This window comes from Somniosus microcephalus, unplaced genomic scaffold, assembly GCF_052327205.1.
Source record: "Somniosus microcephalus isolate GS21.2 unplaced genomic scaffold, FLI_Smic_1.0 unresolved_chr9, whole genome shotgun sequence".
Lineage (NCBI taxonomy): Eukaryota > Metazoa > Chordata > Chondrichthyes > Squaliformes > Somniosidae > Somniosus > Somniosus microcephalus.
The window spans coordinates 6,774,658-6,796,624 of record NW_028225187.1 but is presented as its reverse complement, the minus strand read 5'-3'; the positions used below and the strand labels follow the sequence as shown (position 1 = coordinate 6,796,624).

Below are 21,967 nucleotides of genomic sequence, written 5' to 3'. Positions count from 1 at the left end.
CAGACGAGCAGCAACACCAACTCCCGCTCCTTCTCTGTTGCTGATCTCCCCACCCATCGGTCTTGCTGAAGCCTAATCTCACAATCTTTTTACCGGCCCAGTCAAGTAATTCTCCACTATCCCCTTGGATTCTTCAATGTATCAACCAGCGCCGCTACCAATTTCCATCCGGATTGATTGTTCACTATTATGTACAAAGTGTGAAGTGGAAGGATATATGTGGGACAACATAAGTAAGTGAAATCAGGATACCACTTACTACTTAGAAACGAATTGCCTAAATGGGGTAGAAGAGCAGAGGAATCTGGGGGTACAGGGCACAAATCACTAAAATCTGAGACACAATTTAATAAAGACATAACAAAACAAAGAATGCCATGGGATTCATTTCTTAAGGCAGACCACACTTGGAGCACTGTCAACAGTTCTGGTCTTCATATTATAAACTGGATATAGAGGCACTGGAGAAGGTGCAATGTATATTTACTACGATGATACCAGACCTGAATTAATGTAACTATCAGAAGAGATTGAAAAGGCTCGGGCTCTTTTCTCTAGGTATGTAAAATCAGAAGCGTGATGGGAAAACGCTCTTTAGGATTATGAAAGGGTTTGATAGGGCAGTTGTAGAGGAAATGTTTCCACTTCCGTGGGAGACCAGATCTAAGGTCCATCAACATAAGATCGGCATTGATGAATCTAAAAGGGAATTCAGGACAAACCTCTTTACCCAGAGAGTAGTTAGAATATGGATTTCGCTAGTTGAGGAGAATGATATATTAATGGGGTTAGAAGAAGAGGGTGGGAGGAGGTTCGTGTTGAGCATAACTGCAGACATGGATTATTGGGTCGAATGATCTGTTTCTGTGCTGCCGTATTATGTAATACACTTGCCATCCATGTGGGTGATTGTTGAATTGCTTTGGTCTATTGGCTTTGCCTTTGACTTGACTCACAATGGCAACATCTTGAACCTCGCTGAAGCCTCCCTAGGTGCTTCCGCATTCTAGCACCTGTGGTAGCACTGTGGCCCTAATCACCAAATCTCAACGCAGACTCTGCCCTTGCTCCTCCCTTAGGTAGACTTACATTCCCCGCCTCAACATGATCCACTCTTCTGGTCTCTCCACAAGACATAGTTGCCTACCAAACTCCAGTCCCATCCGAGTCTCTTACTAAGATAGGCTTTCACCCTTTCATCCCAGGGCCTGTTCATTGAGCGACTCCATGTCCTCCATGCTTTCAGTTCCCATGTCAGCTTCTCTCCCCACCCCATGTGTTTGGAGCTCGGCTGTGTTCCTAAACTTCTCCCACCTCTACTACCCAAACTCACCATCACCTCCGCTAGAACTTGTCATCTCAGTACACTCCTCTATTCCTAAGGTCATCCACTCAGCTGCCTCTGCTCCTTCTACTGCTTCCCGTGCTCTGCAACAGAAACCATCCCCTTAGCCCGCTCACCCTGCCCTCGACTTGAATTGCCTTTTATTTATCTCCCATCTCCCCTCATGCCCTCTCTGAACTCGTCCTGAGCACGAACACCACCTCCTGCTCCCTTGACACAGGAGAACACAGGGACCTCCCTGCTCTTCCGAAAAAGCCGGGGAATATTTACCGTTCACCGGCGAGGAAGGTAAGGACCTCGGTTTAAAGTCTATTCCAAGGGTTGGTATCTCCACAGTGCATCACTCCCTCAGTACTGCAGTGGGCGTGTCTGCCTAGATTATGAGCTCCAGTGTTTGGAATGGGGCTCGAACCCACAATTATTTCACTCAGAGACGAGAGAGTGATAAACACTGAGCAAAGCCAATCTCTTCTCTTTTCCTTTACTGCACTGAACTTTGCATATCACAAAGACGGAGAATATTGACATGTTTCTCCACTCGTTTTGATGTGCTATCCCTCCATTTTGTTGCAACTTTAGATGCCCTGAAAAGTGCATTAGCGCCTTCTGTCGGCGAACAACACCATCACAAAAGAAGGTGACTAACATGAATCCCTTTCTATTTCGGTAGAGCATAAATTCATACCATGATACAATCTGTCAGAAACAGAAGTAGGCCACTCCACATATCGTGTCTGTGAAGGCTGTGTGAAAGAGCTGTACAATTGAATCCCACACCCCAGCTTTTTACTCTAAAGCTGTACATGAGCACCCTTCAAGTTGATGTCCAATTGAATCTTGAGTGTTCAGATGGAATCTGTTTCCTGCACCGTTTCACATAGTGCTGTTCCGATCTTAAAATCATCTGTGTGAAAAAAATTCTCTGCCGGCCCCTTCTTGTTCCTTTCCCAATTATTTAAGTCACTGAGCTTTGGTTATGGACCCAGGTGCCAGACGATAAAGATTCTCCCTATTTACTCTATCATACCCCTCTTAATTTAGAATACACCAATTAGGTTCTACCTTAATTTTCCCTGCACAATCGCAGGTTCTCCAATCTCTCCACATAACTGAAGTCCCTGACCCCGTATCATCCTGGTAAACCTCCACTTTACCCTCTACAAGTCCTTGACATCCTTCTTAAAGTTTGGTGCCCAGAACACTACACATTACTCCAGCTGAGAGCAAGCCAGTGCTTTATAAATGTTTAGCATGAATATCTCGTTTTTATATTCAAAGCCTCTATTTAAAAAGCCAGGTGTCACCTTCGCTTTTTTAACCACCTTATCAAGTTACTCTGTCACCTTCAAAAACATGTGAATATTCACTCCCAGGTGCCTCTGCTCTAAAACCCCTCTCAAAATATTACCACTTTGATTATACTGCCTCTCAATGCCAATCCTCACAAATTACATCCCTTCACACTTATCCGCTATAAATTGCATCATCCATGTGCTGCACATTTCACCAGTCTGGTTATGTCCTCCTGTAGACTGCTACTATCCTGCTCAGTATTTACTACGTTAACAAGTTTTGTATCATCCATAAAATGTGAAATTGTACTTCGTGTAACAAAGTCCATCTGGTATATGTGTGACCATGAAATCAATGGTCCTAATACTGCCCCAGGCGGACTCTACTGCATTCTTCTCTCCAGTCTGAAATACATCCGGTCACCATTGCAATTTGTATTGCGGGCCGCATCGCATACACTCGACAACGAGAAGTGATAATGCATCCTGAAATATTTGGTTCGGAAATGAAATTATTGCATCGACGGTTTTACTTCTTCACAATAATTGAGATATAATATTATAATACCTATTTGTTAGAATTAGTTCAGAAACATTTAACTCCCAGACAAGCAGACGCTCTCTGGAATGTTGCTTAGGGAAAATTAGCTGGAGTACCGGTCATTTCAGAAATGTGCATTCTCACAGAGCACATTAGTTTCAGACAATAGGAATTCGTCCAACAACGTCAACAGGCAATGGGAGATGAGGAGAATTATTATTAGTGAGTTGCTATGTTGTGGACTGCACTTCCTGAAAGGCTGGTGGAAGAAGAGTCAATAGTAACTTTCAAAAGTAAATTGGATAAATACTTCAAAGCAGCAGATTTGCAGATTTTTGGGGAAAGAGCAGAGGGTAGAGGGAGTCATACGATTGCTACTTCAAAGAGCCGGCGCAGGCAAGATAGATCGAATGGCCTCCATCTGCGCTGTATAATTCTATGAGCAGATATTCACAGCTTTAATGTTTCAATAGTTTTTATTCAGAAGCTCTCAGTGGGGTGCTGATTATGTAGAATTACATGGAAGTTATTAGCACAGAAAGAGAACATTTGGTCCTGCTGGTCCACATCAGCGTTCCTAATACACATTTCACTTCCATCCTACCGCCCTGCACCGACGGGCCTCTATTCCTTTCTCCCTCGTATATACATTTAGCCTCAGTTAAGAGGCAGCAATGTCACCTGCTTCAATCACTCCACGGGGCAGCGAGTTCCACATTCTCAGCACTCCCTGTGTGAAGAAATTCCTCGCAAATTCTCAGCTAACCCGACAACCTGCTTGCAGTAGCTCCCCAACCAACATGGGTGACGTTTCTCATGCTAGGTAGATTGGTAGCTAAGCGAGCCAATCATCAACGCCGAGAGCTGAGGGAGGGGGTGAAAGTTCCATCTTCTGTCTCTTTCTTTCTTTCTCTCAGTCCCCCTTTCCATTTCTTTATGATTGCAGTCGCCTGTCCCATTTTTATGCACTCTCTCATTCCCCATTGCCTCGAGTTTCCATATGACAACTTTCAACCCTCTGTCTCAATACAATTTCATTCCCTTCCACCCTCACTCCCTTTTTATCTTCCTTATCCGGTCTCAGCTGATTCCCCCTCGTTCCATTTCTCCATGATGCTCCGGCAGTCTCTATTTCTCTCCCTCTCCTATTATTCATTCCTCTCCAGTGCCCTGTCTATCTCTCATAACCTCTCGCCAACGTCTTTTGTTGGTCTCTTTGAACCTGTCATTTTCCTTCTCCCCTCACTCTCTGTCTGTCTGGATCTCTCTCTCTTTCTCCCTCACCCTGTGCATGTCTGTCTCGATCTCTCTTTCACTCTCTCGTCTATCTATCAGCTAGCTCTGCACGACAGCACTGTGCCTTTTTACACAGGGTAGTTTGAGGCTCACAGGTAAACACAAACTGGTCTATGTTCTACTGAAGTGGTCGCTAGCGCTGGAGCTGTTGGTTGGGAGTGCAGCTCCCAGCTTCCTGTCCTCTTTACCGCTCAGACTGAAACGTGTTTCACTGGTACCTGCTCCTTGACGGTCACTGTCGTTGTTTTTACCGTAGAACTTCTGCTGAAACCTGAAATTACCCGGAATGAAGTATCTGGCGTGTATTTACCGGGAGAGAACATCACGATTACCTGCAATGGTGACAGAAATTCCCCGGGTAGCAATTATACCTTTTATAAAGATGGGGACGAACTTCTATTTTCCACTACCAGCAGAGTGTCTTACATTGCAACAACCAGCAGACATCAGCAAGGAGATTACCAGTGCAAGTATGGATACGATGTCAATAAGCAATGGACTTGGTCCTCACTTAGTGACCCGGTGCGAGTAACAGTAACAGGTGAGTGAGACGGGGCACAGCTTTTGTAATATTAAAACTGGGAAGTGTTTTAGTTATCTGGATAGACTAGATAAGGTGCTTTTGTAACCTTAAAGCTGAAACGAATAAGGCAAGATTCAAATTAGGTGTTCAAAGTTATAAGGGTTATCGACAGAGTAAATAAAAAAGAAACTAAACCAAAGGACACAGATTTAAGATAATTGGCAACATATCCAGAGAGGAAATAAAGAGAACTGTTTTACACGATGAGATGTTGGGATCTGGAATGCCATGCCTGGAGCGGTGGTGGAAACATATTCAATAGCAACATTCAAGAGCGAATACATTTTTGACATATAGTAATGACCTGGACTTGGTTATACAGATCATAAGTTTCAAAGTTGGTAGACGAGAGGAAACTCAGAAATATAGTGAGCAATGAGGACAGTAACAGATTTCCGGAGGACATTTAAACAATCCCAAACCAGTGACCTCCACGACCCACAAGACAAGTGCAATAGGTGCATGGGAACACCATCACCACCAGGCAGCCCTCCAAGTCTCACACAATCCCGACTTGGAAATATATCACGGTTCCTTCATTTTTAACTGCATTACACCCCTGGAACTCCCTGCTGGAGCATTGTGGGAGCACCTTCACCAAACAGATTGCGTCGATTCAAGAAGAAGACCCACCCCCATCTTCTCAAGGGCAGCTATGTATAGGCAATAACTGCTGGCCTTGCCAGCAACGCCCACATCTGGAATGATTCAATAATATTTTGGGCCCACTGAAACAACTCCATTGTTTGAAATACGAATCTGCTGAGTTAACATGGGGGTTCAATTGGTTGGATGAGAGCAGCTCCAATGCTGGAAGCTTGACACCATCCAGGACAATGCAGCCCGATTCATTGGCACCCCATCCACCACCTTAAACATTCACTCCCTCCTCCACCGGCGCACGTGGCTGCAGTGTGTACCATCGACAAGATGAACTGCAGCAACTCGCAAATTTTCTTCAGCAGCACCTCCCAAACGCGCAACTTCTACCATCAGAAGGAGAGGGGCAGCAGGTGCATGTGAACACCATCACCTCCAGGTCCCCTCCAAGTCAAACACCAACCTGAATTGGACAAATATCCTATTTCTTTCATTGTTGCTAGGTCCAAAACTTAGAAGTCATTACGTTGTTGTGCACTTTGACATAACAGGACTCGCTGGGGTTCAATTAGAAGGCCACCCACCCACTTTTGAATGGGAAGCTAGTGATGGGCAGTAGTTGCCGGCCATGCCAGTGATTATCACAGTGGTATTGATTACAATAATTGCGGCCTCACCAAATCAGCCCAAATATTTGAAACGTGTGACCGTCACAGCCTCGCTGAGATTAGTTTCTAACTTCCTTCCCTTGGTGGAGGTTTCATATTTGCACTGGTACCGATCGCGGTGCAGGTTTATGATCACTTCTTCACCTGGGATAAATTAGTCGACCACGGGATTTCAAAGAAACCATTTCCTTATACTGCTCATATCCTAAACTTAAATATCCGGCCTAATACCGGACTCTGGACAGAGAACTCGAGCTGATTAAGGTTCCTCGGCTTGGCCATCTGATCACATCAGAAACAGCGACACTTCAACATTATTAACTTGGCTGTAAAGCGCTTTGTCTCTTTGCTTCTTTGCAATCAAATCCCAAACTCCCCTTTGTGGAATCTCTGTATCCGATGTGGAGCGGCACTTCAACACCGCACAATTATAACAGCATTCACAACCTTGCACTGCACAGGAAAATCAGCAGAACCATTTCTCATTGTACTTTCTATTTATTTTACCACAGATCCGCTAACAACATCAGTGATATCTCTTGATCAACCGAGTGGGGTGTATGTAGTAGGAGAGACGGTCACCATTACCTGCACCGTGACTGGAGATAATCGCGATAAAACCTTTTACTTTTACAAAGATACTCAATGGCTGTACTCCGCTGAAATCATCACAAAGGGCAACATTGGAACATTCCCGGTTACCAGTAAAGATCAAGGAGGGTGGTACCAGTGCCAATATGGAACCTCCATCAAGAGAAGGTGGTTAGAATCTCACCGGAGTGAGTCTGTAATGGTCAATGTAGCAGGTGAGTGACAGGGAGCAGAGTATTTTTGTAGTATTTCTTCAGGATCTTGGTATTTTTATAAAATCATGCTTTATTCATTGGAAGAACATGAATGGTTTAATATTAGGAGAGAGGTAGATAACCGAATGGGCTTTGAACCTATTGCTCAACTCTAGACCGGATTCATGTAAAATTGGCCCTGCATTCACCCGAAGTGAATCCATTAGCGACAAAGGGCATTACTGGAGATAAGGCGGTGCAGTTCATCATGGGCGGTAGAACAAAATGGGCGATAGCGATTCGGCCGCCGGTTTTATGCTCCGCCTGATAAAGTTTTCCATTGAATTATGTGCATAAAATCGAATCGTGACCACTTGTTTCAAGGCTCCGCTTAAGAGAAAATTATCCCCTATACTTTTGAAATGTCAAAGTTTATTGCTACAATGACAGCATGGCGCCAGGGATTAAACTCCACTAAGTGTAGCGCCAGCTCAAGAAGCTGGCCAGACTGGCTGGCCTTGAAATATTACAGGTTTCTCTGTCAGAGAAGAGAATCTGCGTGCCGAGACTTTCAAAATGATCCTGTTATGCGCGATATTTTAATCTAATTACCTTGTGGGTTTCCATATCTCTCTCTGCATTGCATTTCGGCAGCATTTCACTTACATGGGAGCTCCACCAACCAGTAGGACAAGGACAGCAGGCGCATGGGACCAACATCCACTCCAATATTCCCCTCCACATAAACACTGTGGCTACTAGAGCTGGTCAGAGGTCGGGAATTCTGCGGCGAGCATCTCACCTCCTGATTACACAAAACATTTCCACTTGTGCATCTACTTGCACAAGTCAGGTGTGTGATTGAATACTCTCCACATGCCTGGGTGAGAGCCGCTCCAACTCAGGAAGCTTGACACCATCCAGGACAAAGCAGCTCGCTTGATTGGCACATCATGCACCACATTAAATATTCAGCTCGTCCACCACCAGCGCACAGTGTCTGCACTGTGTACCATCTACAAGATGCACTGCAGCAAGTCACCAAGGCTTCTTCAGCAGCACCTCCCAAACCCGCGACCTCTTCCACCTAGAATGATAAGGGAAGGAGGCGCATGGGAATACCAGCACCTCCAATTTCCCCTCCAAGTCACACATCAGCCTGACTTGGAAATATATTGCTATTCCTTCATCGTCGATAGGTCCAAATCTTGGAACTCACTACATTATTGTGCACTTTGACCACACCGGACTCACTAAGGTCCAATTAGAAGGCCACCCATCACCTTCTGAAGGGGATCTAGAGATGGACAGTAGTTGCCGGCCATGCCAGCAACCACCACAATGGTAATGATAACAATAATTACGTGCTCATAAAAATGTCTGAATTTTTTGAAATGTGTGAATCTCAAAGCCTCGCTGATTTTGGTTGCTCACTGCCTTCGGCTGGTGGAGGTATCATACCAGTACCAGTCGCTGTTATGGTAAAAATGGACACTTACACTCTCTCTGATCGCATCTTCACCTGGGCTAAATTAGCAGCACTTGGCTTTTCAAAGCAACATTTTCCTTGTTCCGTTCTTATCCCAGAGTAAAATCTCTGGCTGGAAACCAGACTTTGGACAGAGAACTGGAGCTGATTTAAGTACTTTGGCATAGCCATTTGGTTTCCCAAATTACAACAGCGAATACACTTCAACATGACTTAATTGGCTGTAAAGAGCTTTCGGACGTCCCAAGAGCACGAAAGGCGCTATCGAAATGCAAGTCTTTCTTTTTTTATAATCAAATCCCGAACTCCCCTATTGTGGAATCTCTGTATCCGATGTGAAACTGTGCGTCAACACCGCACAACCATCAGTGAGTTCCCAACCTTGCACTTTGCATGAAATTCCGCAGATACCTTTCTAATTGTAATTTCTATTTATTTTACCACAGATCCAATAGCATCACCAGTGATATCTCTTGATCAACCGAGTGGGGTGTATGTAGTAGGAGAGATAGTCACCATTTCCTGCACCTTGACCGGAGATTATCGTGATAAATCCTTCTACTTTTACAAAGATAATCAGTATCTGAAATCTGATCAAATTGTCAGAAAGGACAACATTGGAAAAATCCTGGTTACCATGAAAGGCCAAGGAGGGCGGTACCAGTGCAAATATAAAACCTCCGTCACGGGGAGGCAGTTAGAATCTCATCGCAGCGAATCTGTGACGGTCACTATAGCAGGTGAGTGACAGGGAGCAGAGATTCGTAATTCTTTTCCAGCACTCTTGGTATGTTTATAAAATCATGCTTTAATCACTGTAACTGAATTAATTGTTTAATATTAGGAGAAAGGAAGACAACAGGATTGATTTTAAGAACATAAGAATATATGAGATAGCAGCAGGAGTGGGCCATTTGGTCCTTCAAGCCTGCTCTGCTATTCAGTAAGATCATTCGCAATCATCTACTGCATCTCCACTTTACTGCACTATCCACATATCCCTTGATTCCCTTAATATTCAAAAATCTATCTACCCCTGTCTTGAATATACTCAACGACTGTGCCTTCACAGCACTCTGGGGTACTGAATTCCAAAGATTCACCATCCACTCAGTGGAGGAACTTTCCCTCATCTCATTTCTAAACGGCCGACCCCATAATCTGAGACTGTGGACCCTGGTTCTAGACGCACATTTCTCCACATTTTATTTCATTTGCAATGTTCCTGCCCACTCACTTTGCCTGTCTATATCACCTTGAAGCCTTCTTGCATCCTCCTCACTACTTATGTTGCACCAGCTATGTATCATCAGCAAACTTGGATGTATCACAATTGGTCCCCACATCCAAATCATTCATGTAGATTGTGAATAGCTGAGGCCCAAGAACAGATCCTTAATTTACCCGACCAGTTACAGCCTGCCAACACGAAAATGTCCCGTTTATTCCTCCTCTCTATTTTCTGTCCGTTAACCAATCGTCAATCCATATTATCCCCAATCCCATGAGCCCTAATTTTGTTTAGTAACCTCGTGTGTGGCACATTATCGAATGCGTTCCGAAAATCCAAATACACCACATCCACTGGTTCGCCCTTAGCTAATCTGCTAGATAAAACCTCAAAAAACTCTAACAGATTTGTCAAACACGATTTCCCTTGCATAAATAACAACAGAAAATGCTGGAAAAACTCAGCAGGCCAGGCAACATCAGTGGAGAGAAAATAGTGTCAACGTTTCGGGTGAAAACCCTTTGTCGAGACTAAAGAAGCACAGGACATGAAATAGATTAAGAGGCCAGGCTGGGAGAGAACAAAAGAGAAGAAGAGGCATTAAGACGTATTTAAAAAGAGACGAGATGGTGATAGGACTAGTGGAGACAAAAGATGGCTCTAGATTAGGTGTGAAAGGTGCTGCAGAGTGGGAGACACCTGCCATGTGGGAGAGAGAAAAAAAAGAAAGGGTGGGGGAAAGGCCAAAACAAAGGTGTGGATAAAAAATATAAGTAAAAATGTTACAGGGGCCGAAGTTATGATCTGAAATTGTTGAACTTGATATTGAGTCCGGAAGGCTGTTAAGTGCCTAATCATAAATCCGTGTTGACTCGGCCCAATCCTATTATTATTTTCTAAGTGCCCTATTACCAATTCCTCAGTAACAGATTCTAACATTTTCCCTACTACTGATGTCAGGCTAACTGGCCTGTAGTTCCCCGATTTCTTTCTCCCTCCTTTCTTAAATATTGGTGTTAGGTTTTAACCTGAGTGCTCAACTCTTGACAGGATTCATGTAACAAGTGCTGCAATAACTCGCTGTGCACCTGTTAGCAGCAAAGGGCGTTACTGGAGATAAGGGTGTGAAATTCGTAACGGGAATAGCGCAAAATGGGCGAAAGCGAATCGGCTGCCCGATTCACACCTGCCCAATTTCTGATTCCATTGTAGGTAATGGGAACGGAAATCCGGTGATGTGTAAAACGTGCTGACGGTGAGCTATCGCCTGCTGTAGGCTATTGTGCAAGGCGAATTTATACCCCATTTCATATGAATTTTGTGAAATCAATCCCGATGAAAAACATGAGCTCACAGTGCGCGGCAGCACTTGGAGGGTAAATTTATCCACATCCTCCAGGCGGGAAAGAGGCAGATAGGGATCGTCCTCCCGTTTTACTCCCCGCCCAATTTTACCCTCCATTGACTTGGCTGGATTGTAATATCGTGCTGGTTTACAATTGCCCCTGTGACTGTGTACTTGGGGAATGCTGTGTGATGGAGCTGAGAGACGCGATAATTTGCGATGTGAAGGCAAGACATTCTGACAGGGGAATTACAGGCTGTCTGTTATAATCAAACAATATATGACCCTGATATCTAATTTTACTCCCTAATTGTCTGGAACTACCACAATGGATTGTTTAAAGTCAAATGGCTTCATCCTACCAGATTTTAAATTCCACTGAGTGTATGCTCACCTCACGAGGCACCACCAGACAGGCTGGCCTTGTCACGTTACAGATTCTCCGTCAGTTAACCGAAACTGCATAACGAGATTCACAAAATCATCCTGATACGCAAAATATTTTAACTTAAGTACATTTTAGGTTTCCATATCCCTCAATGGATTGCATTTCGACTACACCTCGAAAACCCTCGACCTCCATCATCAAAAAGGACGATGGCTGTAGTTGCATCTGAACAGCATCATCTCCTAGTCCCACCTCCAAGTCACATGCCATCCTGACTTGGAAATATATCTGGCGTTCCTTCATCATTGCTCGCTCAAAATCTTGGATGTCCAAACCGAACAGCATTGCGGGAGCACAAATTGGTTCAAGAACCATCATCTTCTCAAGGGCAACTGGGGTCCGGCACTAAATGCCTGCCTTGCCAGCAAAGCCCACATCCTAGAGCCCAGCAACACTGAACTACTTTATGTGAAATGCACATCCTCACAGTGTTTGTGAGTTGTTCACTCCTTTTAATCAGGTTATGGTTCGGCAAAATTAACAGAAATGTGAATTTCAAACAAACACTTCTTCTGGTATCAAATATGAACATTTCAGCGATAAGCCCAGGTTTTGGAACAAGACCCCCAACGGACTTATTTTCTGTCCCATTTCTGTTTGATACAGTCAATTCCGCTTTTGTCGAATCTCAATCGCCGATGCGAATATTTAAATTTAACACGTCACAATCGTTATTGAGTTACCATACTTTCATGGCACAAGAACATGCAGAAATCCATTTTTGTTGTTCTTTCCATTTATTTTACAAGAGATGCGGTAACAATACCAAATATATTAATGTAGAAGAGTGCAACGTGATATATTTTGGTAGCAAGAATGAGGAGAGGCAATAAAAAGTAAATGTTACAATCCTAAAGGGTGTGTGTAAACAGAGAATCCTGGAGCTATATGGGCACACATTGTTGAAGGCGGCAGGGCAGGTTGACAAAATGGTTATAAAAGCGTACGGGATCCTGAACTTCTTAAATAGCAGCATAAAGTACAAAAGCAAGAATGTTATAATAAACATTTATAAAACACTTGTTCGGCCTCAACTGGAGCATTGGGTCGAATTCTGGGCATTGCATTTTAGGAAGGGTGTGAAGGCCTTAGAGAGGGACAGAGAAGAATTATGACAATGATTCCAAGGATGACGGACCTCAGTTACGTGGATAGATTAGTGAACCTGACTTTGTTCTCCTTAGAGCGGAGAAGGTTGAGAGCAAATTTAATTTGTACAATCAGACCTGCGTCCCCTGGTTACCCACATTTCTGTCACTGGAAAAGGTTTATCCTTACTTACTCTATCAAAACCCTTCATGATTTGGCTCACCAGTATCAAATCTCTACTCAACCTTCTCTGCTCTGAGGAGATCAATCACAGCTTCTCCAGTTTCTCAATATAACTGAAGTCCCTCATCCCTGGAACCATTCTGGTAAATCTCCTCTTCACCATCTCTAAGGCATTGACATCGTTCCTAAATTGTAATGCCCTAATTTGGGACACAGTATTCCTACATGTCGTCTAACCAGTGATTTCTACAGCTTTAGCATATCGTCTTTGACTTTGTAGACTAAGCCTCTGTTTGATAAAGCTTTTCTTTAAATGTCTCCTCAGCCTATCCCGGCACCTTCAAAGACGTGTGCATGTGTACCCCAGGTCCCTCCATTCCACCACCACGTTTAAAACTGTACCATTTCGTTTAAACAGTCCCTCCTCATTCGTTCTTACCAAAATGTGTCACTTCACACTTATGTGTGTAAAAATCATCTACCATGTTCCTCTCAATTTCACCAGTCTGACTATGTACTCCTGAATTAAAAACAGAACATGCTGGAAATACTGCAGGCCAGGCAGCATCTGTAAGAGAGAAACAGTGTTAACGTTTCAGATCGATGACCTTTCCTCAGAACTGGAAAAAACTTAGAGATATAAAAGACTTTAAGCAAATGCAGAGGCAGTGAAAGTAGGGGGCGGCGGGGGGGGGGGGAGAAAATATCAAAGGGGAAGGTTTGTGTTAGGTTGGAATGACAACGATTAAATGACAAAAGGTCTGAATGCACAATGCAAAAGGAGTTGTTATGGGACCAGTAAAGAAACAAAAGATGCATCTACTGGAGGTGTAAATGGGAATAGCAGAATCATGTCCTCTTGATGTGTGTTGATATCCTCCTCACTGCTCACTATATTTTCGAATGTCGTGTCTTCTCCAAATTTTGTAGTGATGCCCTGTGTACACAAGTTCAGGTCATTAATATTTTGGTTCTCAAGAATAAGTCTGTATTGCATTTTGAATCGAATGTCACTACTTGTTCCTTTCGATTTACAGGTCTACCCAAATCAAATCTATCAATGGATTCCGATGTTGTTGTGAAGGGCGGAGAAGTCACCTTTAACTGTACAAGCCCCCGGGAGCTTCCTGGCGTCACATTTTACTTATACAGACACGGAGAAACGAATTACTCGGATGTCCAGCCTGCTGCTGCAAGGTGTAATTCTGTCACCTTCACCATCAGGAATGTAGATCACGCCCAAGGAGGAAATTACACCTGCCTGTATGAAGCGGATGTGAAGGGAAGGCGGCTAACATCAGCTCTGAGTGACCCTGTACATATAACTGTAGCAGGTGAGAGTGATTCACAGAGTCGCTGTTTACATTGGACACCAGCACAAGAGGTTTTTGCGTCATTGTTAGTCTGCATCAGTTGTTCTGTTTAAAGATTAAAGCTGGCATGGAAGTGACATCCAGGTGTTAAAATTCTTCTTGTACGGTGTCTCATAGGCTGCCCGCCTTACACCCCATCATATAGGAATGAACAGGTGGGTGATGCGACAAAGCCCGCTTTTGCGCCAGTGGTCGAATACCCTTTGATGCTTATTCCATTAAGTGTTCGCCACTTACTGCGTGACTGATGGCAGAACTAAAGTGCTAAACATTGAATGATTTTACTGTTCCAACTTCGATTAAGCATTTGATTCAGTCGCTTTCTCTTGTAGTTCCTCAACGATTCTCTAATAGTCCAAGGTTACGCACTAGGGAAGCTGAGAAAAAGATATCCACTTTACCGACTTTAACAGAAGGTCATTTTAACCTAGTAAGCAAACAGCAAAATAAACTACCTGCTGTTTGAAATATACAAAATTTCAGTCAGCGTCTATGGAGAGAGCAGGGTGTTCTAACCAAGGCCCGCACCTGAAACATTAGCTCATCTCGTTCTCTCCTCGCATGCACAGTTTTGACCCAATGGCCAGAATGAAACTTACAGAATTAAACTGACTAATTTACACACAGTGTGTTATATTTTTGCCTCCAGCTGGGAACAGTCGCTTGGTCCCAGAACATGGTTCATATCCAATGAAAAAAATCTAAGAATTAATGAGGCAACTAATCAATCGACCAATGAGAATGATCTGCGTGCTGCGTCATGTTCACCCAGTGCATTGTGCTGTCACCTGCGTGCCAATTACTTTAGTACTGATTCGCTGATTTTGCAGCACTGATTTAATGCGGGTCATTTATTATAAAGACAGAGAGGAGGAGAGGCAGACTTTGAACATCTGAGGCACGTTATCGAAACAGTGCAAATCCAAGGAACCACTAACATTAAGAAATCGCGAGTGTTGGAAATGCTATGCCATTTTATCTGGAGAGACAAGGGAATCTGGGGTCATTCTCCTTAGAGCAGAGAATGTTAAGGGGAGATTTAATAGAATGGTTCAAAATTATGAGGGTTTACGATAGAGTAGATAAGGAGAAACTGATTAGACTGGCAGGAGGGTCGGCAACCAGAGGGCACAGATTTAAGATAACTGGCTAAACTTAGAGGTGAGATAACAATACTAAAATAAACAAGCGAGTTGTTGTTATCTGCAATGCACTTCCTGAAAGTGAGGTGGAAGCAGATACAATAGTAACATACCAAATGGAATCGGATAAATACTTGAAATTTAGAACAAAATGTAGGGCTGTGGGGAATGAGCAGAGCTGTGATACTAATTGTATAGCTCTTTCAAAGAGCCGGCACAGGCACGATGGGCCAAATGGCCTCATACCATCCTGTGCAATTCTATGATTTTATATTATTTCTTATGTATTATTTCTGTTTGGAATTCACTCCGGATCTATTGCCTATTGCTGGCTTCCATTAAGCTGCAGAGTATCTATTTTGTGTAGAAACTGTTGTTTAACTTGGTTCCACTGTGTCCCTTTATCTCACTTAGATAAATCCTTTGCGCTGGAGGCTGGTGTTGGCTCTGCTGTGGGTCTAATTCTCATCCTTGCTCTGTTGGGTGTGTGCTTCTGGAAGAAAGGTGGGTTAAACAATTTGGATTATCCGTTCATTAAGGACACACAGATTAAGCTTACTGCCGCCGCTCTACTTACCCAGTATTGACAAGCTCCTCCAACAATCTTCCACTCCACTCATAAGCTCGGAGTGTAAATATTTGGAAATCGTAAACTGACAGGTGAAATAGCGAGGATCGAAGCTGAAAGGGAGCTTCGTAGAAATGCGTCTTTGGAGGAAGCACATAACGGAAGGACTTTAATTGGCCACCTGTTATATGCACTGTCAGATATTTAGTACCAATGATTTCAATAGATAATAGATTTTAACGTAGAATGGGCGGCTCAAACTTACCGCTACTTTTGCGCTATTGCATTACTGGGGTACAAATCTGTCTTGCTTGATAGTGCAAGATGGATGACATCACATTGGCCACCTATGATATTCCCCATGTGTGGAACTGAATGTCCTGTGGGCTGTACAACAGGCAGAGTGAGCGATACTGTCCATTTTGCTTTACCAGTCATGTGGAATTCCAACCCACAGTGTCACATTTTAAAAAATGAATCGAAAAACTCAGGATTCTATGTCTGGAAGGAGACGGCTGAGAGGTGAAGTTGTGGAGCTGGTTAGGGTAGCACATGAGAATGCAAGGGGAAAATCTGGAAGACGGCATGGAATAAAACTATAGGTAAGTGGAGTGAGAAATGGGCGGTGTGTACAACAGGAATCCTGCCTGAATTCGCCCGTTTCCCACTGGCGGGCTAGGTTAAAATTACACGATTCATGTTTCTTCATAAAACATTTGGTGTTTGGGTTGGGACAGTAATGGTGCTGTGGCACAGGTTTCTGTGTCCAAAAGACCTTTTCTGCTCTTTGACTTTTCTCATATTCCTATTTTGTAATCCAGTATTTGGCTCAGATTTCTAACACTTAAATTTTCTTCTCAGGGAAGTGGAGAAGCAGCAGAGAAATGAGGTGAGAGCATTAACTGTTGAATTGTCAATTTCAGCCACACCTGACCAAGATAAAACTCAAATGCAGACGTTCAAGAATAATTGTACCCCGAATACATCACTTCCTTTACATATCAGAAAGAAGCTCCCCCACTCACACTCACGCACTCACTCTAACACACAATTAGATGTATATACATACACACACTCACAAATACATATACATATACACACAGACTTGTATACAGAATCACAAACATTCACACACACGGACACATATATTTTCTCAGACGTTCAGTCAACGACACAGAGACACATTCGTACTAAAGCATAGTCACACACAAAAGCACACTCATTTTAAAGCATACACACACACACTCAAACACACACACAATCGCACACACTCAAACAATAATCCAGGCAGGTTTCACTTACTTCAGTAATGATGATGCATCTGCTCTACATCCCTTTAACTGTGCTTTTGTTCATTATCGCGTTAAACTATAGCCTTTCTCATCTGGGGATCTCATCTTAACGGCAGGTCAATGAGAGAAGAAATCCCTCTGTCAGCTCACTGAAGCGATATTGCGAATCCGTTTGTGACGATTTCATCAAATTCTTATTTTTAACCCAATGGAAACTGTGCTCGTCAAAAAGATTGTCCAATGGGAGGAAATATTCATAAACTATTTAACGGTGCTGGTCCACATGGTCAGAGCAGGAGACAGGTCCTCATTAATCGCCCTAGACGTCAAACAAATCGTTAGTTTCAGGGTAACAAGGAATAACCTTGCCTGGGAACAGTTGGATAAGCACATGTCCCAGGACGTGGTCAGAGAGACACTTCTACATATAACACGGGATCCATGTCTGATATCCAATCAATACCTGTATCAAGAATTTAATGACCTGTGCCATCGAAAATAAAATGATTAATTGACGATTTGTGTTGTTTTAAGGAACACAGCGCCTCCTGGTGACCAAAGCAGTGAGACCCTAACATGTAAGTTCAGTTTTGTATTCGTGCATCCAAAATTCTCATTTGCATTTAGCTTTTGTTGCAGTTAACGAAAACGAATGAACACAGTGTTATTGCTACAATTCTCTTAACCGTTTGTAGACTTTTTTGTATTTAGCAACACATCTGTGAATCACATAAAATGTCAATCATTCTGAAACATTTAGTGAATCTGGCTAAGAATCAAAATAAACTCTGAATTTATATTTTCATCATTTAATTAACGTGATGTTTTAGACAGGGAGTGATGAGCGAGTGTAGTCAACAGATGCAGAGAGGATAGTCGGAAAGAGATCGTTGGACCCGGCACATAGATGTAAACCAATCCCCTTTTTAATTCCGACCTGCGGTGCTTATTTGTTTACATAGAAAGTCTGATCATGCTTTGTGCAAAATATTTATATATTTACAGTATAGTATATAATTGGCAATTGCTGAAGCAAGTAGACTTGGTGATAGCATCACAGGTTTTTGCAAACATGCTGAGAAGCTGCACCGCGCCACCACTGGTGAATAGCTGTAATGACAGCATGGCAAACTTCTGTTGGCAGGTTTTGATTCTACGTGAATGGAGCAGAGGAATTTATAATGCACAATGTGAAGCAACCAATTACAATGCGAAGTGCATTCTTATAAAGAGCACAAATAAGATTTTTATAGTTATTGCTTATCGAATTCACAGTGCATTAGGCATGTGGAGTCTGGGCTAAGTAGAGTCTTCAAGTGCAGGGTCTTCTTCTTCTTAGGCAGTCAATCGCAAACGAATATGACTTGCTTCCACACTAAAAATGAGTTCTCAGGTGACTACAGTCTCTGTCACAGGTGGGGCAGACAGTGGTTGAAGGGGTGGTTTGGTGTGGTGCTTGGGTTGATGTGCGTTCCTTCCACTTTTTGCTATTGTAGGGTCGTGGATTACAGGACCAGGGTACACAGGTAAAATTAATTTCCAATGTTGCCAGTCTTTCCCTTTTGGACAATACTTCACATTTTATTGTTATTTACAGATAAATAGCCAAACCATTGCCAAATTGTGAAGCTAACACATTGGGTTGGGTAGAGCATCTACCTTCCTCTACAGTACAGGTTAATATGCTATAGTGCTTCCAGTGGTGAGACGGTGTAACTACAGTGTGCGACATTTATACAGAAATTTTCCAGAGTTAAGGTTCACATATGATATTATGAGAGAGATTGATCAAAAAGGATAACAGAATATTTACAACAGCAAGTAACCTTTTGTAGAGAGGCAGCAACATGCCTGTGTGATGCTAATACATTAAAGCCATGCAAATATTTCGGAATCAAGTGTTTCCTTATTCAAATTGCTATCCTTATTATCATGGATACAAATGCATTAATAATCAACAATCGATTCAGTTTAGCACTCATTGAAATCACAGGACAACTCAAGACTAGACAAGCTATCGCTGCATCAGCGATAATCCGAGAAACATCAAGTCATACAGAGCAAATCTACTGCTCATGTCGAGGAAAACCTCGGCCAACCCATCCACTTCCTGGAGACCAAGAGGATTTTAGAAGGAAAGCTCAGCATAGGAGGTCCATTCACTTCCTAGTTAATAGTCAAATACCCATTGGTGGTTGTCAATGACCAGCTAGTTCCCACTATTGAGAGTGGAGATGGTGTCCCATCCATATGATGATAAACAAAACCTCCATAGGCATAAAACTCTTTAATAAAAGAGGGAAATGTACTTAGTATTTAAACATCAATCCATTTCTTTTGTGTTTTGTTTTATTTAGATGCTGTTCTTAGCCTGCAAACATTGCCGAGAGTAAACGCTGTAAGTTACAAATGCACTGGGATTTTATGTTTTTCATTTATGTTGTTTGTTATGTCGCTCATTCCAGCTCCTGGAAAGATGTGTCCAAATCATTTGTTGCATTCTCTCACAGAGTTCTTGTTCTTTTGAAATATCACAATTGCCTTGTCCAGTAATTAATATCCATGAGGCCAAAAACGTTTTTGATCACACTTCAATATGTCTTAAAATGCCGACAGAAAGATCTCCAAGAAAGAATAGTGAACGGACCTCTGTTTGTCTAAGCGGATTGAACAAACTTATTTCCAATAGAACACAAATCTTTGAGGGGGGAAGTGTAGATTTGTCCCGCTACAGGAACTGAAGGGAAATGACAGATTTCAATTACCATGAATGCAGCTGCAAATACACTCCTGTACAACCGAATTCAGACAGTGTAAAGCAGTTACAGTTTAATTGTTCGTTAATGTGTGGAATATGCAGAGCATTGTGATATAGACAAGATCATTTTCTACTTCTCCCAGTGAACCAACGTGCGGTTTCCACGTCCTACACACCACATCCTAGTATCCCGCCTGGAAAGTTAATTGTCCCTTCATTTTCCAATGCTGTCAGAAATAGGCGCTGGAACTTTTGGCTTAGAGTGGGCGTAAAACAGTGATTGGATTCAGCCGCTCATTTTACACCTTACCAATGTCCCTTTCCATCGAAGTCAATGTGATCGGTGGCCGAACACTTATCGCCCCTTCAGTGTCTCTGATCAAGTAGAAAGTTCGTCCCGCTCTCTGTTTCTATCATGTCCTGTTACCCTGCTGCTGCTCGAGAGTCCCTTCTTGTTTTTAAATAAACAGCTTTACCTTCATCTGCAAATGTAGCCGTTAGCAGACAGTTAATACCCTTTAGAGCAGAACAATAATCCCCGTTTACTACTGTTCACTGGAATAACGCCGCTTTTGACATTTTTCGGCTTCTGCCGCAGAGCATCTGCTGAAAGAATTTTGCTGAACTGTTACCAGAGTGTAGGATGTTCGATTGCATTTCTGACCAACTGTACCATTCATTTCAGTGTCAGCGGGACACCTTCCAAACCCTCGATGAGGACTCCGTCCTCTACGCAGCGGTGAAGATCTAGAGCACCAGGCACGTCCATCTCAAATGTGCCGGACAATGCGATGGTCATCAGCATTTCATCGATTAAAATATTATTCAGAGAGACTTTGTGTTTCCAAATAGCCATCTATGGTAATATAATCTGTGAGACGTGTCCGACCCCACTCCTGGTATTTTGTTTACTTTGTACGTAATTTAAATGACCATTTTGGAACATGGTAACCAGGAGCAGGCCATTTAGCCCCTCGAACCTTCTCTATGGAATGAGACCCTGGTTGGTCTGAACCTCAACTCCATTTACCCGGATTCCGCCAAATCATTTAATACCCTGACCTAACAAAAACTTTTCAATCCCAATCTCGAAATTTCCTATTGTCCATAGCACACAAAGCCTTTTTGCAGGTGAAGTGCTAAATTTCTACAAAACTTCGTGTGAAAATGTGCTTCCTGAATTAGATTCTGAGCGGCCTACCTCTAATTTTCGGATTACATTGTTATAGATTTCAATACCAGAAGAAATAATTCACCTGTATCCAACCTATCAGAGAGTTTAAACATTTTAAGAATCTTGATTAATTTACGCAGTACTCTCTTGTACACAAGGGAAAACAATCCAAGTCAATGCAACCTATCCTCACACTTTAACCCTCTGAGCCCCGGTAACAGTCTGGTGAATCTGCGCTGCGCCCCCTCCAAGGACAATATCTCCAACCTATCCTCACACTTTAACCCTCTGAGCCCCGGTAACAGTCTGGTGAATCTGCGCTACACCCCCTCCAAGGCCAATATCTCCAACCTATCCTCACACTTTAACCCTCTGAGCCCCGGTAACAGTCTGGTGAATCTGTGCTACACCCCCTCCAAGGCCAATATCTCCAACCTATCCTCACACTTTAACCCTCTGAGCCCTGGTAACAGTCTGGTGAATCTGCGCTGCGCCCCCTCCAAGGACAATATCTCCAACCTATCCTCACACTTTAACCCTCTGAGCCCCGGTAACAGTCTGGTGAATCTGTGCTACACCCCCTCCAAGGCCAATATCTCCAACCTATCCTCACACTTTAACCCTCTGAGCCCCGGTAACAGTCTGGTGAATCTGCGCTGCACCCCCTCCAAGGCCAATATCTCCAACCTATCCTCACACTTTAACCCTCTGAGCCCCGGTAACAGTCTGGTGAATCTGCGCTGCACCCCCTCCAAGGCCAATATC

The 21,967-nt window shown here is 43.1% G+C and overlaps 1 protein-coding gene across 1 annotated transcript; it reads left to right on the top strand.

Moving 5' to 3' along the window:
- Nucleotides 1–899: 899 nt before the first annotated feature.
- LOC147084473 (Fc receptor-like protein 5) lies at nucleotides 900–20,779 on the top strand. The gene is made up of 10 exons (XM_085979327.1): nucleotides 900–993; nucleotides 4,731–5,015; nucleotides 6,838–7,131; nucleotides 9,046–9,339; nucleotides 13,933–14,229; nucleotides 15,825–15,914; nucleotides 16,840–16,867; nucleotides 17,805–17,848; nucleotides 19,628–19,668; nucleotides 20,714–20,779. The coding sequence occupies exons 1-10, from the start codon at nucleotides 900–902 to the stop codon at nucleotides 20,777–20,779; spliced, it is 1,533 nt and encodes a 510-aa protein (XP_085835453.1).
- The last annotated feature ends 1,188 nt before the right edge of the window (nucleotides 20,780–21,967 follow it).